The 21,397-nt window shown below is 38.9% G+C and overlaps 1 protein-coding gene across 1 annotated transcript; it reads right to left on the reverse strand.

Annotated features, from left to right (window-relative positions):
- Window positions 1–9,024: 9,024 nt before the first annotated feature.
- Window positions 9,025–20,846, reverse strand: LOC120724006 (cathepsin Z). Its single transcript, XM_040015913.1, has 6 exons — window positions 20,685–20,846; window positions 18,160–18,317; window positions 17,829–18,008; window positions 14,459–14,609; window positions 10,359–10,524; window positions 9,025–10,169 (listed from the first exon to the last, which is right to left on the reverse strand). The coding sequence occupies exons 1-6, from the start codon at window positions 20,810–20,812 to the stop codon at window positions 10,056–10,058; spliced, it is 897 nt and encodes a 298-aa protein (XP_039871847.1). The 5' UTR covers window positions 20,813–20,846; the 3' UTR covers window positions 9,025–10,055.
- Window positions 20,847–21,397: the final 551 nt, after the last annotated feature.

A 21,397-nucleotide genomic window follows, 5' to 3' on the forward strand; every position in this document is an offset into this window, starting at 1 on the left:
GTTTATCAGAGTATTATTTCATAAACCACCAGCTTGCCCTGTGCCATTGAAAACAAAAAGAAAGATGTCACATATGATCATAGAGTACCAGAGGTGGCAAAATAACATCAAACTTGTAAAAACGTTCTTTATTTAAGTAAAGAAAACCAGTGTTAAAAAAAATACTCCACTAAAAGTTGAATTACTGAAGCAATTTCTTTACTCAAGTATAAATGAAAAAGTACAGACTCTTAAATGTACTCAATAAGAAAATAAAAAGTATCTCCATTAAGGACAATATTCATGCAAAGGTAACTAAACATTGATATTAATAACATAATATAATAGTACTGTATTAATAAAATAATAAAACAATTTTAGTACACGAGAATACAAATGTTATTCCAATTTAAAGTCTAATTCTCACTTCGAATCTATTATGTAAGCCATAAGGAGTGAAAGAGAATTTTACAAACAGGAGGTGAGTTTGCTTCTAAGCTTAAACAGAAAAATAAGGACTGTCAAGGGTTAAACTGAGATTCGGCAGTTTTTTGTTTTGTTTTTTGGTTTTTTTTGGACGGGGGGATTTACAAAATCCACAAAAAACAATGGGCTGGGAGGTCAGTTCCTGTATTATGATGAAGGAACCATTGTTCCTTCAGTTGTGGTGGTTTCAGTCATTATGCAAATGTACTGTTTATAAGATTGAGGAAACCTGCAGTCAGCTGAGACAGAAGAAGTCACTTGGATGAGTGACGAAACGTTACTCCCACTGAAAACGCTACGTCCAGATGAACAGAATCAACTTTTGGAGAATAGAAGTACGGATATTAACATTTCAACCACACACAGCATCCACAAAGGTAAATGCATTATTAATAACACAAGTTAGCATTCATGCATTAATAATAATGAAGGAGTAGGTCAACATTTTTGATCATTTTCAGCCCTGCCATCATTTGGTGACCTGTCCAAGGTGTGCCTGCCTTCAGTTCCTCCTCTCCTGTGGGGTCAACTAGTTTGGTTTCAGTAGAGACATCATTTGTAGTCATCTACTTTTACGATTGGGATTAAAACTTTAAATCTGATAGTCAGGAATTCTTTCCTTTTTTTGTAGCTCCAGTCATGTTTTAGTTTTTTGTTTTTTAACTTGTCACTGCTTATTAGTTGTGTAAGAAAAATATCAAAATTTCACATGAAACCACCCAAAATTACAGGACATCAATGATTTTTATCAGTATGTGAGGCTTAACTGAGGTTAACTGATCAAATGCATCAATCAGATTATTAATTAAAAGCGATTTTCTTAAATATGAAAACACTCTGGATTGAAGACTTTAGTTGGGGGTTTTCCATTTTGTTATAATTTATTATTAACTTCCATGAAAGTATTTTTGGTAAGATAAAGCAACATTTTGCATTTACACCAAGGCAAGCTGCCACAGCCAGCGATGGGAGCTGATACTGAGATGGAGTTAAAGTAGCCAAACTGCATAAAACTAATAAGGCGTTAATGAAAGTCTAGCAGTCAAATTGTTTGGCAAGGATGGCATCAGAGAAATGTATCAAATATCAAAAAATTATTCTACTCCTACGACACTGCAGCCTGCTTTTATTAATATTAACATGCACATTGTAACTATCCAGTGCGGCTGTTCTTTGTGAGTTTGTGCTGATTTTAAAGAAAATTTAAACCGCTGGCTTGTCCTTTTATTTTGAAAATACTAGTAATTTCCTACAGTTTTCTTCCTCCTACCAACTGCGATCTTGACTAATGTGTATTCATGAGAGAGAGAGAGAGAGAAGAGGAGAGAGAAAGAGAGAGAGAGAGAGAGACATATGAACAAAAAGTAATTTAAAAAACAGAGACCTCCATCTGGAAACAATAAAACTATTGAGTTGATAAATTCTAATCTGATCAGTGATCAGTAAAGCTTGACAAACAGATAAATGGAAAGGAGCCAACTACTATGGGACAAATGAGATTAAGTGATTATGTGCAGAAATCTAATCAGCAGGAGACTGCTTATGTGTGCAGCTCCAGGTCAACCCTGAAACTCGAAGCAGCGAGGAGTTTATTTCACACAAGAAAAAGCTCCAACAAAGCTGCTCCAGTTACGCCACCGAACTGCTGTTACCTGCTCAACTAGTTGGTTTGGAGGAGCCCTGTGCCACTGCTCACACGTACAATGAAAAGGATTTACACCCTTCACTTCCCCCCATCCTGTCTTGACCCTCCAGCATACATTCAGCGCAAGATCTGACTTGTGAGAGAGCGGTGAGGAAGTGGAGCAAAGGCAAACTGAGTAATGATAGTGTGACTCAAAGAAAGTCCTTCTCAGTTTTCAGACTTGTGATTGGTGTGTGTTGGTGAATGAGTATTTTTGTCTCTAGACACCAACTGGGTGGGGACTCCAAACTCTGCTCCCCTACAGATGTGCAGCTTCTGGAGCGTGTCTCAAACCGCTCTCAAGTTGCACAGCTTTGTTTAAATTCTGAGGCTGGTAAATCAGTCTTGTGTCTTACTCATCTCAGTCTCAAGGAGAAAGTATTGAATTCACTCTTCTTGCTATTCACACAGCCAGGGCCATACCTACCACTGGCTGGTGTTTCAAATACCATGTGTAGCTGTGAAACAGAGTAAAAAGCCTTATTTTCAGAGTAAGAACAAAATCTGATACATTTCATATCATATACCCCAATATTTAGTTGATCATAGAGCGAAAACAACAGAAAAGTCATGTGATGCTGAAAGAACAACCTGCCAAACTGTCTTTTCCATCAAGTGAATTTGTCAACAGGCTGGTAAAACGATGATAAAAAGAGAAAGCTAGTATGGGCAAATACCTCAGCGGTTTCAAAATTCATTTTTTTGATGTAAAAACTGCAAAGAATTTAAAGCTTTGCGTCCTCTCCAGCGCCTCGGGCACTGCCGCATTAAAAATAGACACGATTATATAGTGGAAATGTCGGCACTGACTCAACACTCTAAAAAAATCCTCCAGTGAATAATTCCTCGCTTCAACCACAATTTTAAAACTCTACCATGAAGATGCAAACTTTTATATATTAAAAAACAACAAGCCAGAGACACCAACACCTGCTCATTTAACTCGGACGTCCACGTCATGATGTGGAAAACTGTCCTTTGGTCTCAGAAACAAAAGCTGAAATCCTTTTATGACACATCTGGATGTGAAGCAAAGGGACTGTCCAGCTTTATATGAGCACATAATCAAAAAAGTCAGAATCTGTGAGAATTATAATGGAGTATTAGTTAACACGCTATGGGTATTAATGCTCAATGACATGTGCTTCCATCTTAACAAAGTCTTTTTCTGAGAAAGTGCAATGCCAAATGACCTTTTGCACACATTTCAACAGCTGCCAAACACTCACAACAAATTATACAACTATAATATACTACATTATATGCCATCTTTGTATTATTACAGTTAAAAGTGCACATTCATAAATCCAAATGGGTGGAGAGTCAAAGTTAATAAATCAGATTTATTAGAAAAATGAACGGTTTAAAGGAAAAAATGACTCACAGAATATTTCTATCTTAATATAAATGAACAGTAGTGTGTGTTATTGTTGGGATTTTACTATCACTGTATAAATAAACTGCATATTTTTGATGATATTACTGTTTCTTCAGTTGCAATTTTTGAATTTTGTGTGGCTTTGCATTTAAGTGATATGTACAATAATAATCTTAGGAAGTATAATTAAACAATTAACTGGTTATATTTCCAGATTTTTACAATCTGGTTGCAGCTTTGTGAAAGAAGGGGTATTTTTACTTTCACCCTTTTTAAGAAGCAGTTACTGCCAGTTATGCGTGCCACAAATTTAACCTCTTATTTGTGCAAGAAAATAGTGAAGTGCGTGCCATGATAGTGTTGTCAGGGAATCGATTTCCTCGAGGTTGCGAAACCGCTCAAGAATTCTCTGAAAGTCTTCTGAGGACACGGCCTCAGTGTTCCTGTTGTTTGTATCAAATCTTGACTGGAATGAAAGTGGGAAGATGAAAAGTTGGTATTTGGTTTGTCTGAAAGATGAGAAGATCAACTGTGTGGATTTTGTGGTTTATGAGGATTTTGTGGGTTTAGCAACCTTGAATGAGTGTAAATTCTACCTACCGGTACTAACCTGCAGTTTTGGGCGGACACCGGTCTCTTCACTCAGCTTTAAAGCATCATCTAAACTTTAGGTCAGAATGCTTGTTTCTTGTTAATTGCTTAGAGTTGTTTATCCCTCTGAGAGGGGTGAATAACAAGGTAATACTCGATTCGATTAAATGATAATCATACAGGGCCAGTCATGGGTTTAGGCTTCATTTGAGCACTGTGGGCTTCGTTAAGCAGAACTTCCCTTGTTTTACATGTGAAAGTATAACAAGCTGCTATTCTCTCTGATATCAGGCTGCTGTTGCAAATTTTATTTGAGGAAGCAACCTCAATAAATGCAGATGTTCTACCTGTTCACAACAATGATGTGTTGATTTATAAACCTACTACCTTAAAGGACATTTCAGCATGATTTCAGTTCACATTAAGAGTTTTTTTTTAATGTTTTCATCGTGTTATGAATTTTAACTTTTAACTAAAAACAAGGAGGACAGGTAACATTATCATGAGATTATTTATCAAAATAGCAACCACACCTAAAAGTCAGAGAAAAACAGAGTCTCACAACTTAATTGGCTGTCAGACTTTTGGAGAAAATGCTTCAAAAATAATTGGACCTCCTCCTTCTTTTTCCCCTTCTGGCTCCTCCATGGTTATCAACCTACCAGCGTCAGCATAACATCAGAGGAGATGCCGTGCTTTGTGTGCGCAATGTGTGTGAGTACGTGTGTCTGTGTGATACGTGGGGAACTAAATTTACCACAAAAAAAGAGGGTGTGGGAACATAAACAGGTTCTAGATATATCCTCTCCTGGGAGCCAGGATTATGTTGCCAGTTCACAACATCTCAAAGACAAAGTACCTACAATACAGTATTTGAGAGAGTATCGAAACGATTCCTCTCCCACAAGCAAGCATTTGGTGATAGTGGGGAGGAAGAACTCCCTTACAACAGGAAGAGCTCCCCAGTAGAATCGGGCTTAGGAAGAAAACTGGTTTGGAGATGAGATGAAAAAGAAGCGTTAGAAGAGGAGCACCCGCAATTACCAAACAGAAAAAAAACTGCATAAGAAAGAAGACAAAAAGTTAATCATATGTGCTTTACTATAATTACTACGATTCAGGAGGTTCATGCATAGACAGTATAAAAGATGGATGTAGTTTCCAGGTTTGAAACCTGCATTTTTTTTTTTTTAGCAGGGGGGCAGCATCAGCTGAAAAATGTCCAGTTTTATAGAAATTTATAGGGAAAGGGCTCTCAGCTGCCTCACTCTGTGACCTCAGTAAACACTTCACAGGTAAGTTTACAGCATCAGTCTTTAGTTTGAGGTCACTTATATAGTAAAAGATGAACTTCACAAAGTTCACTCCTCCCTAGTCTCATCCACAAAACATCAAGATGCTCAGCTTGAGGCTTCCTAACACGGTCTCACTAAGCAGTGGGTGGCATGAAGGTGCTTGCATCAATCTTTTAAGCTGTCTGTGGATCCATGAGATATTGTAGAGAAAACAAAACCGTCAAATCTATTCAGCAGAGGTTGAGCTATCCTGACTTATATTCTCTGGACTGCTCACTAGTAACAGATGAAATCAGCAGGTTATTTTTAAAAACTGGACACTTTCCTCCAGACTTCCAGAGAACATTATAAAACTGTGCTAACAGGCTGAGCTTTTACCATCCTTGTTATTGTTAAGCCTGTATACTGGGTGTCAGCCTGGTGCTATATTTATTGGGAAAATAAACAAGTTTAAAAAGTTCAAAACCCCTGAAATCAAAATACTGTGCTTCTAAATACATTTGTGCTTTGGAATCAACACAGAGGCTTTTCATTCCCAGGACAAAAAATTCATTGTTTTCACACCCTAACTAAGTGGCTCTATTAATTAATTTAGCATTTAATTTACATTTCTTTTTGTCTGGCAGTTGCTGAATTTAAAGATGCTGAGTTCAAGCCTCTGCAGAGGACCTAGAAAACATCCTGTTGTTCTTTTTGTAGAAATCCAAGTTGTTAAAAACCCCCTAAACCCCCCCAAAACAGAGAACAATAATGGTAATGGCCCCGTTTACTTCACAGACCTGCACTAAAACACACCCTCCATTAGCTTAACAAATGAAGGCAGCAAGGACAATTTCCATGTGAATCACATTCATGTGGAAAATAAAAAGTGGCACAATTGCTCAACAGGATGCAGTTACAGTACTGTGACCAATCAGATTTGATTCATGTTAGTCTGGCTGGTCAGGCTCCAGACACTAATTAGAAGCCATTTATGCAGATGTTAGGTGGTGTATCAGAGGAAAAAATGTAATTGTAAACTAACCTCTCCACAGACCTGCCAATTCAGCTTCACTAAAAGTGAATTTAAATGCGAGTGACTCACCTCGCCTGCTGTTTGAGGGAATAAATAATTTCCTTAGAAATGTATGATAATATTTCTAAAGTGTAAAAAAAAAAACCCACCAGCTTTTTGCAGACTGAGATGTTTCAAGCTGACTTCGGGAGAAGGTCATCTGTCTAGGATAAAACTATTCAATTTATTTAATTGAAAAGGTCTGAATGCAGTTAAGCTCAAAGGTCACGATATGCAAACTGTACCACATATCGACTTAAATGTCTACAGTGAAAAGGTTTTACATTAAGCTTTCTCTAAAATGTGAAAAACGAATGAATAAAAGGAACAATAATGAGCTGAGTTAGATTAAAAGACTGATAGCATTGCATGGTAACAAAATCCAACAGCCAGTGCGCGCGCGCGCGCACACACACACACACACACACACACACACACACACACACACACACACACACACACACACACACACAGTAATGTAAGTACTCTCCAATATTACAATGCCAGCTCTCAGAAAGGAGACTGTGTAACATGTTAATAAAAACAGAATGCAAATCTCCTAACCCCACATTTTATTCATAATAGAACATGGAAAACATGTCAAATGTTTAAACACAGTCATTTTACAATTTCATGAAAAATGTCGGATCATTTTGAAACTGATGACAGAATCAATGTTTGGGTCAGGACAGCAAAAGGCTGGAAAAGTAAGTGGTACTAAACAGAAACAGCTGACTGAACATTTTGCAACTAGCAGGTCAGTAACATGATCGGGTGTAAAAAGGTTATCTTAGTGAGGCGGAGTTTCTCAGAAGTAAAGATGGGCAGAGGTTCACCAATCTGCAAAAATCTACCGTTGCAGAATAATGTTCCTCAACGTAAACTTGCAAAGACTTTGAATATCTATCATTAACAGTGCATAATATCAACAAATGATTCAGAGAATCTGGAGAAACCATCATGAGAACCACATGTGGTGGGTTGATGATCCAGGGTTTTTGATTTGGGAAGGATTTGACTGTTCTGGATGGGACGACATCTTCCACGCATTTCCTGATAAATCCACAGACTGAGTCTGTGTATTCATCAGTGGTGGGTCTTATCACCAACGGTGATGAGACGGCTTACAGGGAGGAGGTCAGCGCCCTGACCCACTGGTGTCAAGACAACCATCTCACCCTCAACGTCGCAAAGACAAAGGAGTTGATAGTGGACTTCCGGAGGTGCAGAGAAGTACACACCCCCATCACCATCAACGGCGCTGCTGTGGAGAGAGTGAGCAGCTTCCGGTTCCTTGGAGTACATCTGGCTGAGGATCTTACGTGGTCAGTACACACAAACAAAACAGTGAAGAAGGCGCGGCAGCGCCTCTTCTTTCTCAGGAGACTGAAAAGATTCGGCATGAGCCCCCGCATCCTCAGGACCTTCTATCACTGTGCCATTGAGAGCATCCCCACTGGATGCATCACCACCTGGTATGGCAACAGCACCGCCTACAACTGCAAAGCTCTCCAGCGAGTAGTGCGGTGCTCTGAACGGATAATTGGAGGTGAGCTTCCCTCCCTCCAAGACATCTACAGGAAGCGGTGCCTGAGGAAAGCGGGGAGGATCATCAAGGACTCCAGTCACCCCAGCCATAAACTGTTCAGACTGCTTCCATCAGGAAGGAGGTTCTGCAGCATCCGGTCCCGTACCAGCAGACTGAGAGACAGCTTTTTCCATCAGGCCATCAGACTGCTGAACACGTCATAGACACCTCAGCTTCACTACTGGAACTTCAACATTATGCACTCCATACTGTATATAAACGCCACTTGTTTTGCACATATTCAACTCTGTATATTTTATATATTTTATTATTATTATTATTATTATTATTATTGTTTGTTTTTGTTTTTTACTATTTAATCTGTAAAAATGTGTATACACACACACACACACACACACACACACACACACACACACACACACACACACGTAGGAAAATATTTAGTATACACATCCAGAAATGCATACACTATTATATATTGTACATATTTTATGAGTTCGGGTGCCATTCTTTATGCTCGTGTGTGTTGTGTTGACATCTCTGTTACTGTGGGCTCGACACATGAATTTCACTCGCATGCTGCCAGTTGCTGCAACTTGTAAATAAATGATTATTTGATTTGATTTGATTTGATTTGATGTGAACATGTGAATACTGCCATGTTCACTGAATCAAAGCTTTTTTTAAAAAGTGGACTGAGACAAGGTGGAAAACTGTTCTGTGGTCAGATGGATCAACTATTAGCAAGCACATTGTCATCAGTGGGGAGGAAGAGCCTCCTTTCAACAGGAAGTGATCTCCAGCAGAAGCAGGCTCAGTTTAGGGCAGCTTGGTGGCCCTATCAAGAGTGAAAGGAGGGGAGCTCCCTAAAGTAACACCAAAAGCTACACATTTAAATCACACACTGATCCTGCTCATGTCATAATGTAGCTCAGTAGTGTGTATAGTCCCCATGATCCTGTATGCTAACATCTGGGCATGCTCCTGATGCAGGTGGATGCTGTTTTGAAGGATCTCCTCCCAAACCTGGATCAGTGAACTTCTGGACAGTCTGTGGTGCTATTTGGTTGCATCAGATGTATAGATACCGAACATCAGGTTCTCAACTGGATTTAGGTCTGGGGAAGGCAAGTCAACGGCATCAGTGCCTTTATCCGAGATCTGCATACTCTGACCACACAGACAGGGTACAGTTCTGCATCAGTGTAACGTCTGGACCTGGAACGCAACAGCACCTGCCTGGAAAGCACTTTGGCTCAACTTCTGTTGTTGTAAAATTTGCTGTACAAATAAAAGTGACTCGACTTGATAATGACTGATGGTACTGCTAGCAAAGACATTTTACAATTCAGTTGAGTTTTCCTAAGCTATTATCATCCCATTTGGGCATTTTAAATAAAATGTGCCAATGTTTAATGATACACTTTGTCATTTTTTTAATGGAAACATGTTTAAGAGATTTTCAAGTCTCTCTAAGAGGGAAGCTTAGGGGTTAATATTCCTTTATATGTTTTTAGCTGTATCTAAACCATCGACAAATATCTTGTCGCTACGGACCGTGTCTGAGCTTGATCCTCAGACAACCTGTAAAGGCTGAAAATCCTAAATGGAAGACTTTCTTTAAGCTGGTAGTGCTGATGACAGATAAGAGCTCAAAATGCGTTCTTCCTGCTCTTAAATAAACAATAAGAAGTATACTTAGTGAGAGCCGGTATTGTCTGTACATGTTTAAGATTCTGAGCTGAGTGCACTGCGACTTTGGAATACTGTTTATTTTATGCAGAAACCAAAATGCATAAATAACATGTTGTGATTGAGGTTTTTTTTACAGGAAGATGTTATCAAACAATTTCTTGGATTGAACTAGCTTCAGGACATTACTGCTTTCAGCCAAGAAGCACTTTCAAAAAATAAACCCACATTAAACAGAAAATTGTTGTTTGCACATGTTGATTTTAGTGCACAGAAGGAAAGCGTTCCCTAAAGTTTCCAAACTGTTCACAGTTATTTCAGTAAGATTGATCACCTTAATTAAGCACCTATGTTACAATAGGGTCTCCATATGCACAGTTTTTCTCAATACCCAGGTTGAACCAGTTGCCTTTTCCTCCTTTAAATGCACTGGTGACAATTCTCGCCCAGCCGTGTTCTCCCTAAAAGGAAGAAAACAAAACAGCATTATTTACTCTGACTGCAAGTCTGAGAAATTAAAAAGTCTTAAAAAAATCAAACAAACATTTTCTGCTTCAGCTCAGCCAAAGCAAAATTAATAAGAACTTGTGAATTTAGTTTACAGAGCTCATTAAGCTCGGAGTAAGCACAAGCTGTCGTGAAATACCAACCCAGAACTCTCCCCAGGAGTTCCTGACGATCCAGTACTCGATCCCATCTTCGCCCACGCCCCACCCAGCCACAGACACGATGTGATTTGGCAGAGAGAGAGGGTGAAACTCGGAGAAAATCCCTCCGGAGTATCGCTCCAGGCCTTCAGTCGCCATCAATGCACAGCTGAAAGACAAGAATTCATGCCTTTTATGTTGCCATTTTCTTTCATTACTGAAATGTAATGTTAAATTTTAGATGGAACCGTTACGTGGGCTCAAATTACGGTCATTTTTAGCTATGCGTCGGCTTTTAAAGCGGGCTCAAAATTTGTACTTGCATCTTAAGTGTGTATTATGCATTGTGAGAACTTTAAGTGCAAAGTTTTGCTCGCAGTCTTCTGCTTTGAATCTGCAGTCAAATGTTAATAAATACAGTTTTTCTCGATGGACCTTTGTGTAACTTTCCTTGCATAGATATTATTACATCCTTTGACACATTAAAAGTGAGACATTATGCTTATTTTCAGCTCCATATTTTTCCTTGTTGCAGCTCCTCAGGTCATGCACTGTTTGAAATAAACACTTTTTATGGCCTTTGAGTTTTGGATTTTTGTTTTCATTTCATTTCATTTGTTGTCATCTTGACCTTCAGCTCTTGGATTTTTGAATTTTAGCTCCTGTCTGGATTTCACTGCTTTTCTAGTTTTGACTCTCGTGTGTGTGCGTGAGCTTTTGGGTTCCTGTTTCGACTTTTTTCTGATACTACTGTATTTCAGTTCTTCCCCTTATTTTATTCTTATTCTGTGTTCCTCTAGTTTTATTTATGTGCTGTGCTTTCTGTGTATCCCTGACTTCGTGTTTATTGGCTATCATTCATGTCTGGTTGTTCGTTGCCTTCGATTATTTCCTGTTTTCCTGTGAAGTCTAGTTTTCCGTGGTGTATAGTTTTACTTCATGCCTTTTCTCTCCTTTGAGATGGTCTACTCTGCTCCGGTTACTTTCACCTGCAGTTAATTGGGCTTTATTTACTAATATGTGTTTGGGAACGTTCTCAGCCTCTGCAAAAAATCAAGAGTGTATGCAAAATTACAGCTGGATTAGTAAAACATGCACACTGACGTATTTTGTTGTTAACACCATGCATTCATTTTCAAATTTATATATATATATATATATATATATATATATATATATATATATATATATATATATATTTATATTTATATTTGCATATATTTACATTAATGTATATTTGCATATATAAAATTTAACTCGTCTTCTTCTACTTTTAGTTGCTGATTTGCAAGTTAAGTTTAAGTTATTCACGAAAATTTGAATCACACTGTATCTAATTCTGACATTACACATGAGCCTTAGTTTAACTGATTTATAATTTCCTTCTTTGTTTTCTAACCCTGGTTTCTGGAAAGCACTTTGTAAAGCTGGTTTTGAAAAGTGCTACACCCAATTGTTATTATATGAAAGAATTGCTTCCACTTGTTTGTACAGAGAAACATGTTTACCTCCAAGTGAAGCAGAAAATGTTGGTGATGTCAGAGCGTATCCTGCACCGCTAAAGCAAGAAAGCAGGAAAAAGCCTGAGTAATAATGTCTGAGTAGTTAGAAATGGCACAGCTTTCCAAAATGTTTCCACCAGAGTTATGACACTATAAAAAAATGCGAGGACTGTCCGAAATAACGGACGTTGAGAATATCATCTATATTCTCCAGAATTCTCTGGAATATGTGGGACAGTGCCAAGAAATTAGACTGTATTTTGGGGCTTTACTGTGTTTAACTGTATATAATAATAAGTAATTATTTAAATAACTAAATAATGACCAAAAAATTGTAGTATTCAATTCAAATTATAGACATGTGTTACATTTTATAAGACAGCCAGGCCTTCATCATTTATTCATTTGCTTGGTCAGAGGGACTTTTAAATTTGCTCACGGAGTACGAACAAATTCAGGCCCTAAAATATTAATGACTAGCATCCACACACTGTGTGAATAAGGCACAATGTTTCCTCCTGCGTGCTGCACACACCTGTGTGCTATTGTTCAGTTATTTCTGTGCGCATATATAGACACTTAATGGCCACTTAATTAGGTACACTTTGCGAGTGCTGGCTTGGATCCCCTTTTGCCTTCAGGACTGCTTTAATTCTCTGAGGCACAGATTCAACAACATTTCTCAGTGATTTTGGTTCATATTGACGTAATAGCATCACACTGTTATTGCAGATTTGTTGGCTCCACATTCATTACATAATCTCTTCTGGGATTAATAAAGTATTCTGATTCTGATGATGTGACTCTCTCTTTCCATCACATCCCAAATGTGCTCTTTTGCATTGAGATCTGGTGACTGTGGAGATCCTTTGAATACAAATGTTACGTCATGTTCAAGAAACCAGTTTGAGATGATTTCATGGCTTGTTATCCTGCTGGACACAGTCATCTTCAGTGTTTCTAAATACCACAGCCGTCAGCAGGTCATCTTGACCATGTCAGTGTCCCTAAATGGATTGAGCGGCTGCCATGGGATTGGCTGATTAGATATTGCGGCCTAAAGTAATCCTACTGTTGATCTGTATATTCTAGTTTTTAAAATTTTTGCTTCAGTTTGACTTTTTCCCCCAATGTTCCAACATGTCCTGTTCCTTTGGGTTGTGTCCATATCACCACTCACAACAGTAAAAAGCACATTCATAATTTTAACAGTATATGCATGACATAAAATAAAGAAAGGCATAATAAGTCTCCTTTAATTAACTTGAAATTCTCTTGCAATGTTTTCACAGTTTTCCCAGCCCCTGTAGTTTAATCATTTGAGCCTTTTCATCATACGCAGATCCAACTGCGCCTGTGATTCAAGTACCAATCACCCTGCTGTCTTAATGGACGGGCGCCCAGTCTGGATGACCATTTAGCAAACGCACCTTGTTGCTGTCACCTTATTTAAATGCAGTATAGATGCTACTCAGTGCTTTTAATATGAGCAGTCTGCCTCTTGGATCACAGTTGTAAGCCAGTACTTTAAATTTGAAATTAATTTAACAGCCTTAAGCAAGTACTGTTTGTTCTGAGGCACTTGTTCTGGTTCCTGGAAACTTTGCCAGGCGTCACTTACCCCGCTGCTCACTCACACCCCCACAGTTAGTTAAGTTATTCTGTTAAGACACAGGGTACTATTTGGACGGGGAGCACAGTTCATTAGCTGTTAGCAGCAGTCAGCAGAGATACTCAGACCTCCAGTCATAGCCTCCAGCTCATTCAGGGGAGACATAATCTCTCCAAATTATGCCTCAAGATCTCCTCCCAGTCCTGCTGTGACACCTGAACCAGAAGACATCCTAGCTAGATTTCCATGTTAGATTATTTGATGACTCTAAACTAAGTCCTGTACGTCTACATGAATGTGTAAATGGGTAAAAGACCTGTATGAATCCATTTACATATTAACTTGTTACTGTAACCATTTTGCTGGTTAATAAATACCTTTACTGAGCTCCACACTCTTTGCCTTAGCTGAGCAGGGACGTGACAGTGATACACACCTACATGCCCAAAATCTTGTTTTAATTTTATTAAGGCTCTTAGGTATCAACTATTTAAAAAAAAAACGTTGAATAATTCTTATCTGCAGATATTACAACAGCACAATGGAAACTCTTAAAGACCCTGTTAATACTGCATGATTTAATTTAAAGATAATGTAAAGCTGTCAGAGCCAAACCACTAAAAGACTAACAGCTGATGTAAGATGTAAACTCTAAAGGGACACAAAACGCTCAGCTGAGTTTATCAAAGTGGATTCAAGGTGAAATTTAATATACTGTGTATATACACATACAGGTCTGATTTTTTTCAATACTTAATGGCATTCAATTTGACTTTAAGATTTCTCTGAGTGTAAAAAAGAATGACACTCGTTGCTGTTATCTTTCTCCAAGGTTTTAAGAATCATTAAATAGTCATTCACTGAAAAAAAAAAAAACTTCCCTAAGAGAACAGCTTCTCTGTGAAAATCTCAGGCAGTGTATCCTCCCTCACACAGGAGAAGTAGGTGGATGAAAAGTGAGAAATGACTTTGAGGATGACTTACTCTACCTGATGGGTCCGCCGGTGAAAATTTCAGCCTTCATCTCATCTCTTCCAGAAACTTCTCCGTAGTCTCCGACTTTCCACGCGGTGTAGTTCTTCACAACAGCGCACGACTCAAAGAAGGAGCACGTGCCGCACTGGTTAAACAGCTCGCACTCTACAACAAATGAAGAAGATGATTTAAAGTTCAGTGAGCGCTCAGTTTGCTCCTGATTCAACTGCTTGTTAATGCTACTGTCTAATCAGCCGGTCACATAGCAGCAACTCAATGCATTTAGGTGTGTAGACATGGTCAAAACGACCTGCTAAATGCCAAACTGAGCATTAGAAAGGTGATTTAAGTGACTCTGAATGTGGCGTGGCTTCGATGCCAGACTGCTGATCTCTAATTTTACTAAGTTGAGAATTATGTCAGTTACATTTTTCCTCAAAACAGCGAACATGTCAAGACTTACCATGTTAAAACTAGTGATTTAAAATATGCTAGGACTTCACTAGAATTGCATCTCAAAACTAGACAGATAGCTACTCTAAAGGTCCAGAATTGTGGACACCAAGCTGTTGCATTCATATATGAAAGCAGAATATCTCCTTACAATAATCTGCTGCTTTAATCGCCTCCACTCTCTCTCTCTCCATATTTTGGAGTCTGGTTGTACAGATTTTTGTTCCTGTTCAGCTACAAGAGCATCAGTAAGATCGGCCACGCACAGTAAGCTGGCAGTAAGAATTGGCTCCCAGTCCGTATTACAGTGAAGAGCCCATCTCGCTTTCTTCATCACTGATTGCTTTCAGTCTTTGTCACTTCTTGTCTTCCCGACCGAGTTCACCTGATCGTGCCGTCTGCTCCCCGCCATGTGGCAGCAGTTCCAGAAAGAGGAGTTTATGCTTCTTTTTCACAGGAACTTTACTCATCCTCATCGCTTTATGATGGAAAACTGAAACTAACATCACTTGTTGAGATGTAATCTTGCTTTTGCTGTTTCGCAGCGCTGTTTAAAATCTCTATTACAATACCACCACTAAAAAAAAATAGTGCACTGAAACTGTATACTACATCCACTGACTGAGAACACGGCGAACTGGCCTGTCTATGTATTATCATAAGGAGTCGTTAGACTTTGAGCTAATGTGAATTTCTTTAAGAGTTACTGCTGGTGAGCATAACGCCTCTGAGATGTCTCTCCATGCAGTGGCTGCTCAAGCTCCAGGACTTACTACCAGAATCACATATGTGTCTAACTATAGTATTACAGAGAATGGTCACAATACCATGGCAGCAATACTCTAAGTAGCTCAATATTTTAAGATGAGCTTTTAACACAATGGGGAAGCTGTTTTAAAAACATTTGTATATGATATCATAGTTTCAGTGTAAAGCAGAATGTGTACAAATACGTGCTTTGGTTAGAAGTAATCCCAAATATGTCCTGTGTGTACAATGCACAAAAATAGGCACTGAGGTTTCCAAACCCTCAAACATGGGGATGATGTTCTGCTGTGCATTAAGACATAATTGTGAATACTGCTACATAATTATGTGCTGGGTAACACATCTATGCAGTGTCCAAAATGTACCAGCAGTTTGGGGGGATGGTACTAGTTTAATGGTTTCATTAATTCTCTGTGTTCCTGAATAAATGCCCAGCATGCCAGTCAACCTTTTCCTCTGAACCGTTTATTTAAGAGGCTTAATGTCAGAGCGCCGTGCAGGCGGGTCAGGACAAGCATTTCTTCAGAGGCACAGGTGCAGCACCATTGTGCTTGAACAACAAAGAGAGAGTGAGATCATTTCAACAGACCCTTTTAGGACACAGAGGTGGGTCGAAGCTTTGCACTTTTTCCATTTGCCTCTTTTTCCCCAGTATTTTTGAACCCTCATAACGTCAAGAATAAAGACAATTTCAGGGCTGACACCTCATATTTAAGCTCTGTTATAAACTGCAACCAACTCAATTTTACACCCAATCCAAACGATCCAAACTCCAAACCATCAATATCATGATATATGTCACAGTCACAGTTTCTGGAGAAAACTACCAAAGCTGAATTCTGGGTAAACTTTTAAAGTCACACTTACAAATCAACACGTGGGATATTTTGTGTCAGTCAGGTAAGCTGGCATGGTCACAGAGAAAAGAATTTACTTTGCTCAAGTACTTGCTTTATTCTGTGGCAGTGTGATGGGTCTCTTATCAACTGCTTCATATTTTGTAGAGCCACCTGCGAGCTAATTTTAGCCCAGCGATGGTGATGAGGCCAGTTGCTGGAGCTCAGAAAGGTTTTCTGCTGGTTTTGCAGTGCAGTGTTGAGCTTCTACTTTCTCCATTTCCTCCTGCCTCTGCCTCCTGTTGCTCTTTCTCTGCAGTCACATTAGCATCACTCTTTACCTCTCAGAGATAGTTATTGTCTTTTGTTACTTTCAGCTTAACTTTGAAGTTTATTTTGGCATGTGTCTTGTTTTAGTTTTACGTCCTGTTCCTTTGTGATTGTCTGCTCTGCCCTCATCACCTTCACCTGTGTCTAGTCACCACTCATCCCTCTGTGAATGCTGTCAACCCCCTCCTTTGTCAGCACTTCTTCAGTCTGTAGGTTTCTTTTTGTTTTTACAATAGCTTAACAACAGCTTTTTTTATTTATTCACCTGCTTCTGCATCATGAGTTTGGAAGCTCCTCTCTAATGTGTTGCTGACAACAGAGAGCATGTAAATTGGACAAAGCCATCACTCGAAGGGGAATTTAACACGTTTGTTCCCGGTCATGTGGTGGAGAACATTTTATCACTGTCAACTAGCTATGCAAAAAATTCAGGGGACTCCTAATAACAGTAGGCTACAGACCAACATCATGAGGCTTTTTTTGAGATGGGTCTGGAACCTACGCTCAGATTTTAGATATCACCCTGGGTCAACACACCTGAATCAAATGATTAGTTCATTACCAGGTTTCTGGAGAACTTCAAGACATGTTGATGAGGTCATTTAGTCATTTAAATCAGTTGTGTTGGATCAAGAACACATCTAAAACCTGCAGGAAACCGGCCCTTGAGGCCTGGAGTTCGACACCTGTGCTCTAGCCCCACCCCCACAACCCTGAATTTAATAAGTTGATCAGATCTAGCTGACATTGAGTGAAAGGTGGGTTATGACCAGGTTAGATTGCCAGTCTATCACAGCGTAACACAGAGAGACAACTGCAGCCTCACCTAAAGTGTAATTTACAATCAGACCTCAGCAGTTAATGCAATAATAGATTACTTTTAAATGCCAGTAATCTTAAGTAACATTATCCAATTCTGATTGGAGCTAATCAAAAGGAAATATGGCCTTTGATGAAAAAAACCAAACTAACAAAATATAACTCAGTATTTCTTTACTTTGGTTTTTGGCTTGGTAGTTGTTGCAGGTTTCATCAGGAATGCCTCTTTCGTGCGCGTAGGCGTAGACTCTCAGGTGATCGCCTCCGTAACAGGAACCTGCCCTCCCGCAGTCTATCACGTTCTGCACGGAGAGGTACGCCGATGGCCACGCTCCTCCACGCTTGACGTTGATGCGGTCTTAGACAAAAAGAACGACACACATTAGCAGGAGCCGGTGGATGCTTCTCCACTTACCACTAAATTTAGTCATTTTCATTTCACATGACAATATGCCCTCTAGCCGTATCGCTATTATCATTTTCCTCCATCCCGCTGTTGTCATGGTTACCAGCTAGCGCACTGGTGGCTCCCATGGCCCAGCAGGAGCCACAATACTGGGGGATGTGTTGGTTCCTCGTGACGCTCACATAATTCTTCCCATCGATGTTCCTCCAGTCCCATGACGGAGGAAGCTTCAACACCTCTACATGCGGCCGGGCCTGCGTCCTAAACAAAGGGGAGTGATGAGCAGCTGTAATTATTGTTATTAAAGCGAGCACAGATGTTTTCACTTGTCTGACTAATATCATCCCCTCTCGGGAGTGTGTGGGTAGTGTAACTGCTGTGACTGACTGACATTTCCTGTGGGTGCTAATAGCCGGACAGGACATTTGCATGTCTGTCCGGTGATATCCGTCCCTGCTGAGCACAAAGTTCAGCAAGCATGTTATCTCACTTCAGATGATTTTGCACCAGTTGTCAAATTTTGTGCAATTACAGATAATCAGATGTGGCTTTGTATTAATTTAATGGAATTTTATGTTTTTTTGACCAAAAAAATGTTAGTTTGTTCCCTCTGCATATCAAGAAATGTATTTGAACTCTCAATGATACTTCTCAGTTTGCAATGTTGTGGATTTTTTTTTTTTATCAAGCCCTGCTGTTTAATGGAGAACTTAATGGAAATGGGTATCTCACTGCTACTTTGTTTATTATAATAAAGCCTGTGGTGAAAAGTACTAAAGTGCAGTTTTAAGGTGCAATTTTAACTGTTTATACTGGCAAAGGAAGTATTGTACATCTCCTATTATGACTCAAATTAAACCTTGACATAATACTCTAGTAAAACAAGAAATTGGTAAAGAGTAAACGTTCTATTCATTTTTGCTTGCACACTCCCTAAAAATTTGCTTCTGTTTTTTTAATAACTATGTGAAGTTAATTAAGTTACCATTTTTTCCATGTAACGACACACAAATTTGTTGTCACTTTATCTAATATAGATGAATGAAGCTCCACATTTATCAGCTACAGCAGTAAAGTAAATCTCTAAATGATGCAACAACATTGTAAGAAATGTCTCATAACATTTCCAATCAGAAGATTTCAATTCTTCTTCTTCTGCTGCTGTCTTTAGGAGCCAGCACAGCAGATCACCGGCCTCTGTCTCACCCTATCTGTAACACCCTCCTCTGTGGCACCAACCCTCTGTATGTCCTCCTTCACTACATTCATGAATCTTCTCTGCGGTCTTCTTGTCCACCTGCCTGGCAGATCCCTTTTCAACATCCTTTAAACAATTCATAACTCTTCTGCACACGTTCAAACCATCTCAGCCTTGTACTCATGTCTAATCCTGCCCATTCTGGTCACTCACAGTGAAACTCTTAACATCTTCCATTCCTCCACCTCGAGATTTTTTGACAGTGACATGCGAAGTGTGTATGTATTTTAAATTAAAAATTAAACACATGCAATCTGTGTAGATTACAGGTGTCGGACTGATCATGTGAGGACCAAACAGGACTTAGTTACACTTTCCCATCTCCCTCATTAGGTAAAGATTGTTTCACAGTCTTGTAATAGTCACTATTCTTTGCATATGTGTGTATTCCCTTTTTCTGCTGTAACAACTCTTCAAACCTTTAGCCTTTGTTCACCTGCTGTTCTGCATATTTGTAGTGATGAATCCTTCGATCATCTTTTTGAGGTTTCTTGTGAGCGTATGTTGAGTTAACCAGACACTGGTGGCCCAGTTTTAATTTCTGTGTGATTTGGTAATAAAAATACACAGAAACTGGAACACAGGCCACCCCTGTTATGATTTATGATTTAACTACATTTAACTACAAATAGTTTTATATTTTCTAATTAGCTTTTTTATGACTGGGTTCAGAGTGTTTGTTTCAGTGTTGCAGTCTTTATTATGTAGAGTGTATTTGTTAGAAGAATAAATCCATAATAGGAACCACAACACTTTGTGGAAGCAGCCATTCAGACATCCCGGCTCTCGACACATTCACAGACGCCTCGTCAGGCAGGTTGTGCTGATAAATCCAACCAAATGAACAAAAAATACTAAATAATTTCCCCCAAAAAACTATATTTAAAATGTTATGTTAGTTGTGAAATTTTTCCGAAGTCTACTCCTATTTCTACTTTAGTGACTAAAGTGTTTTTTTTTTAACATATACCTTTTAGTGTAGCTTTAGTGATAATATTGCTATATCTAAATATACAAGCTTAGTTTCAAGGAAAACCCTAGTACTGTACACGTAAAACAATACACGTCATTGGGAGAAAACATATTTTTGAGATTGCACCAAAGTACTGAAGTACAGAAAAGTATCCCGGAACTCACTTTGATACTCATGTTAATACGTTTTTATTTAATTAATACGTTAACGTTATATTACTACACTAAGGACACTAAGGCGAGTAATTACTAATTAGTAATTATATTATTAAGAGACGCTGCAGCCAACTTTTAGGATAAGGAAGGCTGCCGGAGTTCCTATTTCTGAGCTAGTTTAGCTCCTCTCTGAGCTCACGTGAGTACCTGTGTGACTGCTGGAGGTCGAAATCTTCACCTACCTGACAAAGTCCGGCCTGTGGTCTCTAATGGGTTTATAACACGGTTCGGTGAGAAGCCTGGAGGCGCTAAACTGCTGTGAAAATGATGCTAAACAAAACAGCAGACATGCAAAATTTGTAGCCGCCATGTTGGCCCCGCCCCTTTCCTCTGACGCAGTGACGCGATCACAGACAGCCCCCTGTCGGCTCGAGAGAGCACTGTTCACTCCCTGTGAACACAATAGATGGAAGGATGTGGACAATGTGGTCACTGACACATATATATACATATAATATATATACACATACACATATAATATATATATATATATATATATATATATATATATATATATATATATATATATATATATACACACATATAATATAAAAATGTACATATATTGTGTCATTGTTGCATTTTAGAAGACATGTTTGTGTAACTGACTTTTAACTGTATGGTTATCAGTCGGTTCTTTTCTTAAGACATGTGACAACACACTGAAGCAGGCTTTTAAGTGGATCACTACCTAACAAAAATCCCAAATGACTGCTCTCTTTTCAGGCAATAACAATAAACCAACAAGCATTTCTGCAGTGGCATAATTAGCATCATTAAGCTATTATAGGGACCTGTTCTGTTCATTTCAGCACCACTTCTTTATTCTTTGACACCACAGAGTAGCTTGTTTTAACAGTTCACTACTCTTTTTCAGGTTAAAGTGAGCCTTGGG

The sequence above is a fragment of the Simochromis diagramma genome, unplaced genomic scaffold (assembly GCF_900408965.1).
Source record: "Simochromis diagramma unplaced genomic scaffold, fSimDia1.1 OVJJ01000205.1, whole genome shotgun sequence".
Lineage (NCBI taxonomy): Eukaryota > Metazoa > Chordata > Actinopteri > Cichliformes > Cichlidae > Simochromis > Simochromis diagramma.

Coding starts and splice junctions, on each gene's coding strand:
- LOC120724006 (XM_040015913.1), bottom strand. CDS start 20,812: ATGGCGGCTACAAATTTTGCATGTCTGCTGTTTTGTTTAGCATCATTT. Junction 18,318..20,684: donor CACAGGCCGGACTTTGTCAG/GTAGGTGAAGAT, acceptor CCCTTTGTTTAG/GACGCAGGCCCGGCCGCATG. Junction 18,009..18,159: donor AGCCACCAGTGCGCTAGCTG/GTAACCATGACA, acceptor TTTTTGTCTAAG/ACCGCATCAACGTCAAGCGT.